Consider the following 16,516-nt stretch of genomic DNA (forward strand, 5'->3'; position numbering starts at 1 on the left):
TAGTAGGGCAGAATATGAGGCGGTATTCTGCTAAAATGACCGTAGATCTGACCTACATTTGAAAGATTTGAATAATGTATATTACTCAAAAAGCAATTTCAATGTTTGCGGTGCATTATCGCAATCGGGATATACAATCATATTGTATAATGTAGGTGTTCATATTCCCTGCACAATGCGAGAATAAACCCCGTTTCGCCCTAATGCAACTCCTACATGCATATCAAGACAGGGGAAATTTATCACAGGTACATATGCAACATTTCGGAACCCCGGAAACAAGAATTCTTCATTTCTACTCGCTATGTTTTGAGATTGACCTGCAGAAATCTCATAGACTGGCCATTGACTTAAGATGTATTGCTGTATCTGGTATGCGTAAGCGAGATAGCACCAGAGTATGTGCAGAGAATGCGACGTCAGTTGTGGATCTAGCATTTTCCTTGTTACTTTTCTGGGCAGGAGGACTAGCATTTAGGGAATTCTTCGAAGTATAGATGTTTAAACGTTGATTGTTCTCTCGCATATCCTGCTCTCTTCGTTATTGCAAGCCGATTCATATCCATTTTACATTATGAGTCTATTTGAAAGACTGTTCCAATTTTTTCTTCAGGTCAGCCCTGTCCTGGGTATGGTTGCTGTGAGCGGCTTCCTATATCTAATTGTTGACCACATTCACATCCCTCGGTGGTGGGACAAAAAAGCCTACCTGGTCGGACGAAAGAATCCCGAGAGAATTACCAAACTTGAATGCCCTTATGAATATCTTCGTGAAATCTACGGCAAGCATCATTGGATAGCGTTTGTCCACAAGCTATCCCCGACCCTTCATAATGATGACCCTCCTAAGTACCGGATGGTGTTGGAGATTATGGATGCTATACACCTTTGCCTAATGCTGGTTGATGATGTGAGTGCCTAAAGCCCTCCTCCAACTTTCTTTGATATGGCTCAAGATAAACCATCTGACTGAGATGCTTCTAGATCTCCGACGGAAGCGATTACCGCAAAGGACGACCCGCTGCTCACAATATATACGGCCCATCAGAAACAGCAAACCGCGCCTACTACAGAGTTACCCAGATTCTCAACAAAACAACGAAGGACTTCCCCAATCTCGCGCCATGGTTGATGCAGGATCTCCAGGATATCCTTGAAGGTCAAGATATATCCCTAGTTTGGCGCAGGGATGGAATCGGTGCGTTTCCTACCGCCACTGCGGACAGAATTGCGGCATATCGAAGAATGGCCTCTCTCAAGACCGGTTCATTATTCCGTTTACTAGGCCATATTGTCCTAGAGAATGATTCCATGGATGAAACGTTAACTACAGTTGCGTAAGTCAATCTCTGCCCTACAGATTTATGCTATGATTTAGGTTTGACGTTTATATAGCTGGTATTCGCAGCTCCAAAATGACTGCAAGAATGTTTATTCTTCGGAGTATGCAAAGCTGAAAGGCTCTGAGGCCGAAGACTTGCACAACCGCGAGATGACATACCCTATCATGCTAGCATTAGATGCACCTGACGGCCATTGGGTGGCAAAGGCCCTGGAATCTCCGTCGCCCCATAATATCCGTAACGCCATGAAGGTAATTCGATGTGACTATGTGCGGAACATATGCATGAATGAGCTGGTCAGATCTGGTGCTTCGGTTGAAGAATGGCTGGAACTATGGGGAAGAAAGGAGAAACTGGATTTGAAGGCATGAGCTTGTGCAATACATTTTTGTCACGGCATCTCAACTAGTTTAATGTGAATGTGATCAACCACAACAATAACAGCACTGATTAAATATCAGTAGAACCAGGCAGCTACCGAGCATTGGAATATGAGTATATTGATCCGACAAATCCATATGTGTTGAATGAAAAATAACTTATCCTTATATCCTAATGTAGTTATCCCCGCGCTTACGCCGAGCCGGGGATGATATAAAAACATGAATCTGGTAAACGGCTAAACGCGGCAGTACTGTATGCTTAATTTATCAGATCAAAAAACGTCACTGAATTATTTGCACAGTCCCCCCAGCTTCAAGTTCTCCTAAGAAGGGATCCTGGGAAGCATTTCGAATGTTTCTCAACAAGTTCTCAATGATATCAGACCAGTCCAACAAAATATGTGCTTTCGCGCCCGCCCAAAGCGTCTCGATCATCAAACGTGCCCGAAAGTTTTGAAGGCCACACTCGCCTAAGAGTTGTCCAGCGCCAGCCCTCCAAACATATCAAATCACCTGAGCCTGCTGAAAATTTCTATCAATAATCTTCTGTTCACGGATTCTGGTTTCCGCATTCCACCACCTTAAATTCGCTGCTAATCACGTTGGACGTCCCCGTTCCCCCACACAAATTGACAATTCACCAGAAAAAATACCCCTCCCATCTTTTTTTTTCAAATGGCTTCTTTTGTTCGTCTCCTATAACTCGACAGTCATATATGAAGACGCTCGAATCCGAGTGTCTGAGACAATATGCCATTGACACATTTAGATTCCGATAATGCTAGCGTCAAGAAAGGCTTTCGTGTTGAAGAAGACGAATTGGGAACTTTCAGTTCGAGTCTCACGCCAGCAACAACCCACGAGTCGACAAGGCGGAGATCCATCACCTCCCATCCCGAGGAGTCTCAAGATGTCCCCGAATTGTACACAGTGCCTACCACGAGAACCCGAAGGGACTCGCACATGGGAGAAGCTCTGGAAAATCTATCGCGGACACTTTCCATCACTGATCGACATGGGGATGACGACTATCAACTCAATACCGTGCCCTCTACCCGCATGGAACGAATCGGAACGCGCCGTTCGTCTCGGTTGCCCGATCTACAAGAGGAAGCTGGCTCTCCATCTGAGTCAAAGTCCCAAGGTGTTCCTCCCGAACTTGGTAGCTTAACGGCAGAAGTGATTTTTGTTCTTGTTTGTTCGGCTGGCCTGCTACTGTTTTCGTTTTTCCTCGCCGATATCACAGTCACCCAAGAAGAGTTCAAAGGAGCTCTTGGAATCCGCAACAGCGAGCTTCCCTGGCTACTCGGTTCTTTCACACTTCCACTTAGTCTCTCAGTGGTCATATCCGGCTCATTGAGTGACTTGACACCTCCAAGGTCCTTAATGATCGGGGCTTTCGTCTGGCTAACTATTTGGAACATTGTGGGTGTCTTCTCAATCCACCCTAAGACGGCGATTCTGTTCTATGTTGTACGTGCAATGCAGGGGATCTCCGTGGGGGTATTGGTCTCTGGGTCCATGAGCATCCTTGGTCGCGTATACAAGCCAGGCCTTCGGAAGAATCGCGTCTTTTCTGCAATGTCAGCAACCTCGCCCTTTGGATTCTGGCTAGGTGGGATTCAGGGCGGTGCTCTGAAATCTTATCTGTACTGGATCTTCGGTTCCAATGCTATTATTTGTGCTCTATGTCTTCTTGCAGCCTGGTTTACCATGCCCTCTCTCCTTCCAGTTGCTGACATTGTCGGGGCCGATGTACCAAGCATTCGCCAATTTGATTTCCTTGGCGCTGGCTTCATCGCAATCGGCTGTATCTGTGTGCTGTTTGGGTTGACTCAAGGCGCTGTGAAAATGTGGCCGCCCTACACTTACGCCTTGATTGCGGTCGGCGTTGTTCTGATTATCGCGTTTTTCTTCATCGAACACTGGGTGGAGCGACCTCTGATTCCCAATGGGCTCTGGAAGACGAAAGGCTTTACACCATTAATGATTGCATACTTCATCGGCTACGGTGGCTTCCAAGGTGCCTGGCAGTTTTATGCGGTTCAGTTCTGGTTACGAATCCAGCAAAATACTCCGCTCACGGTTGCACTCTACCTTCTCCCCAATGCTATTGTCGGGGTGCTCGCGACCTGGGTGGTGAGTCGAACTCTTCACGTGGTCCCGGGTCACTATATCTATTTCACTGCGATGGTTGCATTTGGCTTGGGGCCCGTCTTCTTCCTCCCACAAACCCCAAACACGTCATACTGGGCACTGTCCTTCCCTGGTGTGGCCCTCGTTACCTTCGGTCCGGATCTCTCTTTTGCAGCAGCGTCAATTTATATCACCAGCAATGTCCGTCGCTCTTATCAAGGCAGTGCTGGGAGTCTGCTAGTGACAATGCAGAACTTGAGTTCCGCAATCATGACAGCGGTCGCAGATGCCATCGGCACCCAAGTCGACCAGGGACCAGATGGCGACATCGGCTTGAAAGGAATCCGTGCCATTTGGTGGTTCGGGCTTGCATGTGAAGTGGTCGCGGCATTCATCACGTTGGTTTGGGTGCGAATTCCCAAAGAGGAGGAGAAAGAGCATGTTACCTAAGTACAAACTCATCCCGAGGTCTCCGATATGAGGTCCCCAACCCCCGGGGGTTATGTGTGACATGACTACTATTTTCATGATCTTGACGTCTGATGTTCTCATGGGTTGCTTTTGGTGTTTGGCTTCACGTCCTTTATTTTATAGACTTGCTCTTCGATACAACTTTCTGATAGATAGCACCTAGTTCACAATAATGCAACAACCCCTCCCCCTAATAGTAGGCTGCTAAGTAAATTGGTAAAGCTGGTTCCCAGGTTTTAATTATGTTGATTCAAATATAGCGGAATATTGGTCTCTCCCCTCGACGGGCACGCCAACTATTTGTCGCGTTCATCAATTCCGGGCATCCTCGAATAACCCATTGCCATTTCTTCAGAAATCCCTCGGTCACCTCCCAGTTCTGCACGTTCCAAGGGTCTCCCCAAACCAGCAGCCCTGCATCCATCGTTGAATCGCCACGGAAACCCATGATATCGTGACAGAGCTGCTCATCATCCCATTCATCCCCGGCTTCGATGAGATTATCGCGCATCTTAGGTAAAGGAAATAAGTCCAACCACGGGTGATGGTGTATCGATTTCTGAATTCGAGTGGGCTGCAGGCTGATCGGAAGGAGGCTGTTATCGTCCATGTTAGGGGGCGTTTGTGGCGAAGCTATACTGAACGGCGAAATGACATCGAGGTCGATCCAGTACTCCGACCAACCAATTAATCGCAGATTTTCCATGAATCCTCGAAATACGTTAACCTTAGTCAAGGTCATAAGATGATCAGTGCTCGGGTCCCCCCGTATGTAACTCTCATACGCTGACTTGGCGAATTTCTCCAGAGTGTTGTGTAGAAATTCGGGGCTGCGGTTGAAGTTGACTTTCGGATTGTCTTGCGAAGAACGGTCTTGTGAAGAATGGTCTTGCGTTTGGACGGTAGAGGTCGAACTAGAGGATGAGACTAGGCTCTTCTGGTGGATGTTTTTAATTAATGACAGTCGCTTGCGCTCTCCTGGCAAATATTGGCGGCAAAGATTAACCTCTGTTGAATAGACTGCAGCGAAAGTGACGTACGGTGAGCCCTCTGGTTTATGCGGTTCTGTCGCCGACGGCGTTCGATCGGGTCACTCAATGCAGGCCCGTTGTCCGTCTTCTGCTCGGCATCATCGGATATGGGGATTTGGTCAACAGTCGAGATTTCGGTCATTGTGGCTGTCTGCACTAGGGTGTCACACTTTGCTTAACAGGTTTGAAGATGAGCTGCCACCACATGCCAGTTGAGGATGGAAGAATCCAATTAGGCTTGGCGATGTGGGTCACGGAGTTAAGGCTGTTTAGAAGATGACGAGGATGACTAAGCGGATATGTTGACCTCGGAACCTCCCGAGGTCGGGATAACTATGAAGGACCCCTGATGCAGAAATGATTGCACGCAGACACCTTCAACCTCCTTTCAACCTTCCATTATTCTAGTAGCCACCCCTGGTATTCTCCTCTCTCTCATCCTACCATTCCCAGTGAGCGACTTTGCTCTCACACCTGTTTCGCTGGCAGGGCTGTCGGTGCCCCTGTCCCCCGTGGCAGGGTCCCTGCTTCACCAGTTAACTATCGTCCCGAGGGTCAACTCCCATTTATGTTCTCCATATGAAATTCTCGGTTGTGTTGGCCACTTGCTTGCGAGTTCCACTTGTATGTGTATCCACATGTGCATCTCGCTGTGCTGACTACTTTGTAGTATCCTCCTGCCTATGTCCGCGAGAGCGACGGTGTGAAAGGGTAAAGCATGACTTGATTCAATCCAGCTAGGCCACACAATATATTCACAAAATCTTGAAGAAAACATAAATAATACTGGCGAAGCACTCTGCACAAGCAAAGAGAAAAAAGGGTTCAGAGCCACGTGGCGACTCGGGCCGTCCGGGTGCTTCCGCAACCTTTCTTCGCTACCCCAATCTCAGTCTTCAATGTCCAGTCATTGAGACCTTGGTGATCCTATCACGCCAATGTTCAACAGGGAATACGACCTTGACCCCGTTCGTCTCTAGCCTTTGCTGCCCATCATTGTGTGGGATAAATGTCCCTGGCTCTTTGATTCCAACGTAGACAGTCTTGATGGCGCTCCTAAGCCTCAAGATCCTGGTCGCGCAGTTCATGTTGCCGCTAAGTCTTTCGTTGCATGGCTCCATAGTCGTGTACAGTACCGTGTTATCCGGAAGGACCTCATGGATGCGTTCCTCAGAGAGGTTGTATTCATCGGCGATCTTGATGAAACAACACTGCTCTGCGTGCGTGGTGCCTAGGTCTCCATTGTAATCTCGCGGGTATTCAAGCGAGTGCCCTGTTGATAGGATCTTGCCGTTAGCGCCGTCGACAAGTATGGCTCCGACGCAGAATTTGTTGGCAGCTGGCGGTGATTTTTGTGCCTGAATGAGAGCGAATTCCATGAAAGCCTCATGGTCCCCAACTGCGAAGGTTGGATTCGTTGAACCCATAGTATATCGCTCTGAAATAATATACAATGCGCGAACAATCCCTCTTATGCGCCAAATCAGCACAGCGTCCTCAAGAAATATCAAAGGTAAAGGTGAAAGGGAGTGAGTTTCTGGGTAAATACCTACCGTTATCTTTCCTGAGTCGGCGGGGGTCGTCGACGAGCAGTTAAAGCAACCAGCTGATTGGTGGTTCGAAGGAGGGGTAGGTACATATTACGTACTTCAATCCCAAGGTGTTGGGCATTACCAAGAGTCTCCCCTGAAACAACTCCCATTGAACCATTATTCTATTATTCTCTTGATTGGCAGACCGTTCGTGAAGTCCGAGCGACCGGGATTGACGCCCTACGCACTGGAATTTTTGGTCTACAATGGTTGACTCTCACCTCCTTGGCCTCCTGGGAAACTTCCCTCTTACCCGATCGCTGACTGTACCAGTTCTTTCGAAAGCAGCGGCACGCAAAGCCCGAGCTACATCCCGACAGTCCCTCAAGTAGTCGCGACTCGACTAAGAGCTCGAGGAGCCTGTTTTCTCTGTCAAAGGCCCTGCCTAGGACGCTAAAAATATCGGACGGTCAAGCGGAGAGCATAAAAGGCCCTCTTGGACTGAGTCTCCTATATTCCCCGACGGCACCGGAGATCGACTTCATCTTCGTCCATGGCCTAGGCGGTAATTCTAGAAAAACATGGACCAAATCGTCTCTGCAGTATAATTTCTGGCCAAAGGAGTGGCTCTCCAAAGATCCCGCATTCAAGAACGTCCGCATTCATAGCTATGGATACGATTCGTACTACTTGAAAGGAAAAGAGGACTGCTTGAATATACACCACATTGGCAAGTCATTCCTAGGTGCGATCAGCACTTCGCCATGCATTCTCAATTCTGGAACACACATCGTTGTCATCGGCCACAGCATGGGTGGCTTAGTGATAAAGAAAGCATATATCCTGGCTAAACAAGACGAAGTGCACAAGGCGCTGGCTGGGCGATTCGCCGCATTCTATTTTCTCGCCACGCCGCATCGAGGTGCCGACTCGGCAAAGGTTCTGAAGAACCTCCTCAAGATTGCATACGACCGTGCTTATGTCGGCGATCTGGAACCAAATTCTGGGGCGGTCCAAGTAATCAATGACGAATTTCGACATTTTTCGGCCGGCCTTGAGCTCTGGTCGTTCTACGAAACGCAAAATATGAAAATTTTTAGCTCACTCATCGTCGATCCCGAGTCGGCCGTCCTCGGGTACCGTGGAGAGCAGCAGATACCCATGACTGCTGACCACCGCTCGATATGCAAGTTTGACACACCTGCAGACCCCAACTATGCCGTCCTCCGAAACGCGCTCGCCTCTACTGTGAACAAAATTACCACGGTAATTCCGGAGCTGAAACTGAAGCAGAGGCGTGAGAGAATCAAAAATCTCAAGAAGTACCTGAAAGTTCCCGACATCTTAGACGATGATCTTACAAACGTCTGCGAAGCTCGGATGCATGGGACCTGCGGATGGATTTCGACCAAAGCCAGTTACGTCAAATGGAGAGATGGGGAATCCGGAAATGACAGGACGCTATGGATTAAGGGCAAGCCAGCAACTGGAAAGTCTGTTCTCGCTGGCTATGTCATCAATCAGCTCAAGGACTCTGGCCAGACATGCAGCTACTTTTTCTTCAAACATGGAGACAAGTCGAAGTCCAACCTAGGTTGTTGTCTCCGATCTCTGGCTTTTCAGATGGCTAGCTCTAATTGCGAAGCTAGTGATGCCATTCTAGGAATACAGGCGGATGGTGTTTGCTTAGATCGTGTCGACGAACATACCCTCTGGAGAACCCTCTTCCTTTCTGGCATTTTCCAGGCCACAATGACTCGGAATTTCTGGGTCATCGACGCCCTGGACGAGTGTTCCAATCTTCCGGTCCTTTTATATGCCTTTCTTTCCAACATGGACGAATCTATACCCCTGAGAATTCTCATTACAAGTCGGTATACGGTCGATCTAGACCAAGGTCTCTCGTTCATTGCACCCGACCTGGTCCAGTCCTTGCCAATCTCGATAACAGACACAGAGTCGGATCTCAGGCTTTTGGTTAAGAATAGAACCAAGGCCTTAGGAGTCGTTGGACCTGACGATCGAGATACATTAGCCGAGAAGATACTAGACAAATCTATGGGGTCCTTCTTGTGGACAATTTTAGTGCTTGAGGAACTTATACGCTGCCACAGCAGGAGGGAAACTTACCAGATTCTTGAAGATGTGCCCAGAGGCATGGAGTCACTATATAAGCGGACTTTGGACTATATGTCGCAGGCTGCTCGAGGAAAAGAGCTGGCCAAAATTATTCTTATGTGGGCAGTATGCGCAATTAGACCAATGACAATCAGCGAACTGGACGGTGCTCTGACCCTAGACACCCACGACTCATTCCCAAGGTTGGAAGAGAGTATTGCCACGCTTTGTGGTGAACTGGTGGTCGTGGACAAATATGGGAGAGTAAATATGGTGCATGAAACTGCCAGGCAATTCCTTGTAACCGGCGGACTTGAGTCCGAGTTCTTTGTCGAAAAAACTCAGGCACACACATGGATGGCTCGGGTGTGTCTCAACTACCTTGTCGGGGAAGAAATGAAGCCTCCGAGGAGCAGCCGACGCCGTCCTTCGGCACGTTTGCCAGCAGCAAGATTAGATTTCGCCGCCTATGCATACACAGCATACTCCTATCATCTCTCGAGGTCTGATCCGTTGGCGGCAGGGACATTCCAGCTTGCCGTGCAGTTCTTCAGATCCAATGTCCTCACTTGGATTGAAACGATTGCTGACTCGAAAAGTCTTAATCACCTCATCCGCGCCTCAAAACATCTCAAGATCTACGTCAATGCATGTGCCATTGAGCGTTCACCACTGGACCCTCGGATACAAGCACTACGACAGTGGACAACGGACCTTGCTCGGATTCCTGCCATGTTTGCCAACGCGCTCACGATATCACCGTCAGCAATATATTCGTTGGTACCTCCATTCTGTCCCACCGAGTCTATGGTATACAACACTGGGCGCTCAGGCCGGAGGCTCGCAGTTCTTGGCACGCCTAACAAGCAATGGGATGACAGGCTGCTGTGCATTGATTTCTGTCAAGGTCAACCTAGGGCCTTGCGCTATGGAGATGAATTCCTGGCCGTCGGTCTCAGTTCAGGAACTGTCGTATTGTACCATGCCACATCGTACCAGGAGTACAAGGTCTTGGAGCACGGTGAAGCAGTCAACTTCATTGCTTTCAAACCCAAAACTGACCTCGTAGCAACTTGTGGTAGGAAGATGGCCAAGGTCTGGGATATCAGAAGTGGGCAAGTGGTGCACAGCCTCGCGAGCCCTCCCAGTCCGCTGGGGATGGAATTCGATGGAGGTACGCTTTTAATTGCAAGTCGCAACAATTATGTCGCGGCTTGGGATTTGGGACACGGCGCCCGGCCGGAATCGGTGCGGAGGCCATGGAGCGATACCGATACGCTAGAGACGAACCTAACGCCTCCGCGTGGGACCCCATGCGCACTGGCTCTCTCTACCATCCACGGAATGCTTGCTGTCGCTTACAGCCGCCAACCCATTGTGCTATGGGACATGGAAGAGGACGCCTACGCTGGTAACTGTGGCAAGAAACTATCCAGCGGAGAAACCAGCACGGATGTTGTTGTCGTTGCGCTTGCTTTCAACCCCAATCCTGACATTAGCCTTCTCGCAGTAGCATACCTCGATGGTGATCTTGCCCTCCTTGACCCCTTTGCCGATCGGCAGCTGGAATGTTTTCGTGCCAATTGCCAAACCCTCGCCTCAAGCCCCAATGGGCGTCTCCTTGCAGCGGGTGGTGCAAATGGGATTATTCACGTTTACGAATTTGATACGTTCAAGCTTCTGTATCGGGTCAAGTCATCCAACTCATTTATCAAACAGCTTGCCTTTACCAGGGACAGTATGCTTCTTGCCGATATACGAGGCTCCCAGTGCACTGTCTGGGAACCTGAAGCTCTGTTGCGGGAGACCCTGAGCGATGACAGCAGCGGGGCCACTTTCACTACAGTGGTCGAGACGGTTTCCGTGGAAGCCAAAGCGAAGATCACTGCCATGGTGGTCCATCACACGTCAGAAACTATCCTTTGCGGAAAGGATGATGGATCAGTTGTACTGTACGAGCGGAAAACGGCAACCAGCTTGAGGACTCTCTACTGCCATAAGGCACCAGTCCGCCTGTTGGTCTGGATTGAACGGAGAGACGCGCTCCTTAGTGTCGATGCCTCCAACATGATCTTCCTGCACAGAATCCAGAAGTCAGCAGACAAAGGCTGGCTGAGTGATCTGACGGTACTCTTCAAATCCCGCCTCGACTCCGAGAAAGCAATCATAGATGTGCTAGTAGGAGAAATGGCGGCGAAGTTCCTAGTATCGACTCGCGAGTCTGATCACCTGTTCAACTTGGACAGCGGTAAGTGTGCGACAGAGCGAACATACCCACAAATGCCAGGAATTCGCAAATGGCTCCCTCATCCAGAATCCTCTCTACACATTGTCTGTATCGACAACGCCAAAGTCTGCGCCTACTCCTGGAGTGACTGGTCTGAAGTTTTATGCATTGCATTGTCGTTGGAAAATGACAGGGCAGAGCTCAAAAGCGCGATCCTCTATTCGGTCGGCCAAAAACAAAGAATTATGCTAGACTTGTTACAGCCGAACAGCTCCGTCGACTCCAACAGAATCACGATTATTGATTTAGACCACCTTGACATCGGAAACAGAGATAGTAGCTTCTTGCTAGGGAAGCAATTAGATGATGTAGCGGCGTTCGATCCACTTGCCACGGCTGAAGACGGGGAGAGAATGGTCAAAACATTAAGTTCGGCCGCTCCGCTTCGTTCACAGATGGCGGCATTCGAACTAAGCGTTGCCCATGTCATCGGAATTGACGAATCAAGGAAACTCGTATTCCTGAACCGGTCTTCTTGGGTGTGCTCTGTTGATCTCAACGAGAGTGGGTTAGAGATCGCGCAACGCAAAGATCCCCTGATGATCAAGGTCTTCGAGCACTTTTTCGTCCCATACGATTGGTTCGCTGGGAAGAGGGACGTCGTTTGTGGTTTGGCAAAGAGAGATATTATGTTAACTCGGGGTGGCGACCTGGCCGTGATTAGGGGCGGTCTTGACTATGCTGAGAGAGTACGTATAGAATAAGAAACCAAATTGAAAGGATATATCTAACCTTACAACCCAAATTGCAGGTAGTAGGCGCGATTTGCAAACCCACATAAATTGAAAACACACGCCTCGAATCTCAGTGACAACCCTGACAGAAGTAAATGCAAATTCTCACGCGACGTTGAGAAGTTCTGGACGTGAGCGTGGAAATAGCAGATCTGAAGTCGAAAAGCTCAACGGTAATATTCACAAGCAGCCTAGCGCACTGCCCGGGCCCCGAATGCTTCTAATACAAAGCCGACTACCAAGCCTCCGAAGTAAGTTACGCGTAGCCAAATAACGGGCCGAAATGGAAAGCTGCTATATTTCGTCAGAGATCCTCCGAAGTGGGGTCCACTGATCTTCTAAACCCGATGGAGCCGTTCACGAACTACCTATTCTTCTTAAGTAAGGGGAAAGAAGGTAAGTATCGAAAGATACAATTGCATAAACTGACTTGCAGTATTGAAAGAAAATGGAGGAGAAACAAAAGGATCAACAAGTTCCTATAGGGTTAACTTATCTAAACTCTGCGTACGCAAAATCAGCTGGAGCCAGGCATCTCTGGCGCTCTCCAAATGCATATAGACCGAGCATCATGCCAGTAAAATTCGCCCCAACCGGAGGTACTGCCGTAGCAGCACTGTTAGAAATTGACCCGATCCATTTGATGTCAGATTCTGTGTCTTCACGGTACCCAAATCGATACTCGGTGCCACAGTCAACTGTGAGAGTGACGGCAGTTTTTCTATCCAATCTATGTTCCACGATATCGCCCTCTGATGGTCGAAAACGGATGAAATGGCCGTTGCTGTCCTTCCTGATACCGATGCTGCTATAGGTAAAATAGTTTAACCACACCACAGTCCCAGCCTCGGTTTCGTCTACCGTCGGCTGAAAGGAGAGCTTTGTTTCCCACCTGCAGAGCTGGTGGGTTTGCTTGCGAAGGAACATAGTTGTGCTGGCCGGCACTGACAGGTTATAGGGTCCGCCGTGAAGACGAAGGTGATTGGGCCGCTCAGTAAGTGAGTAGTCTTTTACGAAGGGCGTGTCTATTTTATAGTCAGATGGGATCAGGCGGGTTCGCTCTTCGGGTCTCACTTTTTCGATACCATCCAACTTGCAGTTGCGGATCTGAAAATTCATCTCTCCAGGAGACTGGTGTATGGAATTTGTACAGACCAGGCCCATAGGAGTTGAGACTGATTTTCTGTCCTCCATTGATCACAGGCCAATCGTCTTTCCATTCCAAAGGAACTAGAAATGTCTCTCGGCCTGGGAAGGTTAGTATAATAACCAACTGATACTTTGAGAGGTCATACCTAGCACTGACTCTTCCCACGTCTCTCCCTGTCTTGAAGGACGGACACCGAGAAGGACTGCCCACCATTGCCCTTTGGTGTCCTCAACCAGATCGGCATGGCCGGTGTTTTGCACTTCATCCTCAACGCCATTGCGCCAGAGAGGGTTATTTGGCCCCAGTTCCCACGGTCCTAATGGACCGACCTCACTGCGGCTCACCCATTCGCTATGACCGCTTTCAGTACCGCCCTCTGCTGTAAACAAATACCAGTAACGACCGCGTTTGAAAATATGTGATCCCTCGGCAACACCAGAAGAAGATTCCCGGATCAATTTAGACTCAGATGTAGAATGCCCGGTGGCCAGATCAACAGTACATATATGAATCGCAAAGTCTTTGAGCTTAGCACCTTCAGTTGGTTGAATCTTTCTGTAGGTGGACGATAAATATACGGTTTCATCGTCATCCCAGAAAAGCTGTAGTATTCAACTGTCATTCTCGTGATGTATGCATGTGGTGATACCATTGCTTAAAACTCACATCTTGGTCAAACCCAACTTGATCAAAATAGACTGGATCAGACCATGTCTTCTCATTCCATATATCAGTCGTTTTAACATAAAATCCCTGTGGCCAAACTCGGTCATCCTGTTGAGGACGATAACGCTGAAAGCTCGCAGCGATGACATAGTAAACACCTCCGTGATAACGAATTGTGGTTGCCCACACGCCTCCTCCCGGCTCTGGCGTATGAATTTGAAGCTGACTGGGCCGTGTCAACGCATGACCGATCAATTTCCATTGAATCAAGTCCTGGCTGTGGTAAATGGGAACTCCGGGGAAGTATTCAAAGGTGGAAGTGACCAAGAAAAAGTCTTTATCGACACGAATAATGGATGGGTCAGGGTTAAATCCCGGAATTATAGGATTAATGTAACTCATCGCTGTTAGAATATGCTGAGTTGATCGCAGCATTGGGATGGCTTATATGTGAATGAATATATTCCGATTGGTGGAAAAACAACCCCGTAGAATCCAAAATACGGCGCGAGTTCGTATTGCAATGGAGAAGGTCTTTCAAATGAGATGTTGGTGGTAAAATATAGAATCTAAGGGATGTTTCAACGATCTAATGCTTTGTTCTTCGTGGGGATGTCAAATCTAATGCATAGAAGTTATTGAGGAAATAGACGAAGTACTCGATAGGGTCTCAAGCGACCACGGACGCTATGTGAGAGCTTCAATCTTGGGGTGTTTTTGGTACAGCACTTAGCTTTTCACTATAAGTCGTTGGTGATGGAGTTGATCTACCAGAAATCATCTGCCAGTGCATGGCCTCTTAACGCATACATATAACAAGCGCAAGAATTGTCACACCAAAAATAACCGGAAATGGTGGCTGATAACCCGTTCAGGGTCAACAAGTAGCATCCTCATCCGAAGTTCTGCCGAAGCAATGTGGGGTAACTACACTGCGCCTCACTATCCCCTCATCTCAATCCGGCAATGCGGGTTGAACCACCGCGCCAAGGCTTTTTGCGGACTTTTATGGCTGCTTTTTTGTTCTGCTTGCCCAAAAAATTTCACAGAACTGAATCGCGCGCGATGGCAACTGACTGTATGATTCAAAAATCGCGAGATGCGAGCCTTATCGCTCTTGAGGCTTTGCCTCATGGCCAGTCAGATACAGGTTCACCCGTGGGCCTTGAATTTCCGTTGTTAGAGAAATGGAACCAGCCTCGCGTCAATATTCATCGAACCTTTGCGACTTTCTGGTCATTCCTCGTCATGGGTGCGAATGACGCAGCATATGGTGTAAGTTGATATTGCCCGAAAGGAGACAGTATGATCCCAATATGGTGAGATATCTACTAACCATTCGCAGGCTCTAATCCCATACGTAAGTTGAATGCCCTACAATTAACTATAATCTGTCTCATCTGGCATACAGCTGGAATCATACTACCATCTATCGTACACGATTGTGTCTCTCATTTTCTTGTCACCTCTAGTAGGCTATACGGCCGCCGCTTTTCTCAATCACCGCATCCACTATATGCTAGGTCAACGCGGTGTGGCCATTATCGGACCAGCATCTCATCTCATTGCCTATATTATTAACTGCGTTCATCCACCTTATCCGGTAATAGTGGTCGCATTCGTCTTTGCGGGGTTGGGAAATGGCCTAGAGGATTCTGCGTGGAATGCGTGGATTGGTAACATGGCCAATGCAAATGAGGTGTTGGGGGTGTTACATGGGATCTATGGAGCCGGTGCAGTTCTGGGGCCGTTGGTCGCAACGTCAATGATTGCCAAGGGTGGTCTGCCGTGGTATTACTTTTATTATGTCATGGTAAGTGCTGAATGTTCCTCGCAGCTATTTGATCACTGTTTAATCAATTAGATCGGATGTGCGGCCATTGAACTGGTGGTTTCTGGCGCATGCTTCTGGAAATCAACTGCCGCCGATTACCGTGCATTGAATGTACCATCAGCGGACGAGACCAAAAAGGGTGGCTTGAGGGATGCAATCTTCAAGCGCCCAGCTGCCCGGGTGACTTGGCTCTGTGCATTGTTCTTGCTGGGATATGTTGGAGTAGAGGTCGCGCTGGGAGGGTGGATTGTTACTTTTATGATTCGAGTCCGGCAAGGTAGCGCTTTTGCTAGCGGTATGACAGCCACTGGGTTCTGGTTGGGTATCACGATTGGGCGAGTAATTTTGGGGTTTGTGACGCCCCGGGTCGGCGAGAAAGTCGCAATTTCGGTGAGCATCGCGCTGTCTTGCGATATAACGAGACTGATTCCCACCAGGTTTACATAGTTTGCTCCATGGGGTTTGCTTTGGTTTTATGGCTTGTGCCCCAGTTTTATGCATCGGCCGTGGCAGTGTCTTTGCAAGGCTTCTTTCTGGGGCCCCTTTTCCCCGGAGCAGTGGTAATGATTACGAAGCTTCTTCCTCGGCATCTGCATGTTACCTCAATAGGATTTGTCGCTGCCTTCGGAGGTAGCGGGGCCGCAATTCTCCCCTTTGCTGTTGGTGTGCTTGCACAGGCCAAGGGAGTGAAAGTGCTGCAGCCATTTATCATTGCCCTATCCGGTGCGATTCTGATTACGTGGCTAGGATTGCCGCGGGTGTCCAAGGTCAGGCGCAATGAATAGACAAAAACTCTCACATGTTGACACATTTGACATGTGAGAATGACGC

The 16,516-nt window shown here is 48.6% G+C and overlaps 7 protein-coding genes across 7 annotated transcripts; 4 read left to right on the forward strand and 3 right to left on the reverse strand.

Annotated features, from left to right (window-relative positions):
* Positions 1 to 574: 574 nt before the first annotated feature.
* On the forward strand, positions 575 to 1,714 carry N7518_007205 (uncharacterized protein; the record flags this gene model as incomplete). Its single annotated transcript, XM_057188132.1, has 3 exons — positions 575 to 910; positions 985 to 1,337; positions 1,396 to 1,714. The coding sequence occupies 3 exons, from the start codon at positions 575 to 577 to the stop codon at positions 1,712 to 1,714; spliced, it is 1,008 nt and encodes a 335-aa protein (XP_057039835.1).
* Positions 1,715 to 2,476: 762 nt separating this feature from the next.
* N7518_007206 (MFS transporter) lies at positions 2,477 to 4,312 on the forward strand (the record flags this gene model as incomplete). Its single annotated transcript, XM_057188133.1, has 1 exon — positions 2,477 to 4,312. The coding sequence occupies one exon, from the start codon at positions 2,477 to 2,479 to the stop codon at positions 4,310 to 4,312; it is 1,836 nt and encodes a 611-aa protein (XP_057039836.1).
* Positions 4,313 to 4,583: 271 nt separating this feature from the next.
* On the reverse strand, positions 4,584 to 5,506 carry N7518_007207 (DUF3425 domain-containing protein; the record flags this gene model as incomplete). Its single annotated transcript, XM_057188134.1, has 2 exons — positions 4,584 to 5,311; positions 5,374 to 5,506. 2 exons carry the CDS (start codon positions 5,504 to 5,506, stop codon positions 4,584 to 4,586), a joined length of 861 nt encoding a protein of 286 aa, XP_057039837.1.
* Positions 5,507 to 6,260: 754 nt separating this feature from the next.
* On the reverse strand, positions 6,261 to 6,791 carry N7518_007208 (putative DRAP deaminase; the record flags this gene model as incomplete). The annotated part of the gene is made up of 1 exon (XM_057188135.1): positions 6,261 to 6,791. The coding sequence occupies one exon, from the start codon at positions 6,789 to 6,791 to the stop codon at positions 6,261 to 6,263; it is 531 nt and encodes a 176-aa protein (XP_057039838.1).
* Positions 6,792 to 7,477: 686 nt separating this feature from the next.
* On the forward strand, positions 7,478 to 12,005 carry N7518_007209 (uncharacterized protein; the record flags this gene model as incomplete). Its single annotated transcript, XM_057188136.1, is given in 2 exon segments — positions 7,478 to 7,489; positions 7,500 to 12,005. 2 exon segments carry the CDS (start codon positions 7,478 to 7,480, stop codon positions 12,003 to 12,005), a joined length of 4,518 nt encoding a protein of 1,505 aa, XP_057039839.1.
* Positions 12,006 to 12,527: 522 nt separating this feature from the next.
* On the reverse strand, positions 12,528 to 14,253 carry N7518_007210 (glycoside hydrolase family 43 protein; the record flags this gene model as incomplete). The annotated part of the gene is made up of 4 exons (XM_057188137.1): positions 12,528 to 13,060; positions 13,110 to 13,283; positions 13,331 to 13,787; positions 13,852 to 14,253. 4 exons carry the CDS (start codon positions 14,251 to 14,253, stop codon positions 12,528 to 12,530), a joined length of 1,566 nt encoding a protein of 521 aa, XP_057039840.1.
* A 663-nt stretch (positions 14,254 to 14,916) lies between these two features.
* N7518_007211 (MFS transporter) lies at positions 14,917 to 16,470 on the forward strand (the record flags this gene model as incomplete). The annotated part of the gene is made up of 5 exons (XM_057188138.1): positions 14,917 to 15,126; positions 15,197 to 15,211; positions 15,263 to 15,664; positions 15,716 to 16,075; positions 16,123 to 16,470. The coding sequence occupies 5 exons, from the start codon at positions 14,917 to 14,919 to the stop codon at positions 16,468 to 16,470; spliced, it is 1,335 nt and encodes a 444-aa protein (XP_057039841.1).
* Between the last annotated feature and the right edge of the window lie 46 nt (positions 16,471 to 16,516).

Source organism: Penicillium psychrosexuale (assembly GCF_028828465.1).
Source record: "Penicillium psychrosexuale strain IBT 29551 chromosome Unknown utg000004l, whole genome shotgun sequence".
Taxonomy (NCBI): Eukaryota; Fungi; Ascomycota; class Eurotiomycetes; order Eurotiales; family Aspergillaceae; genus Penicillium; species Penicillium psychrosexuale.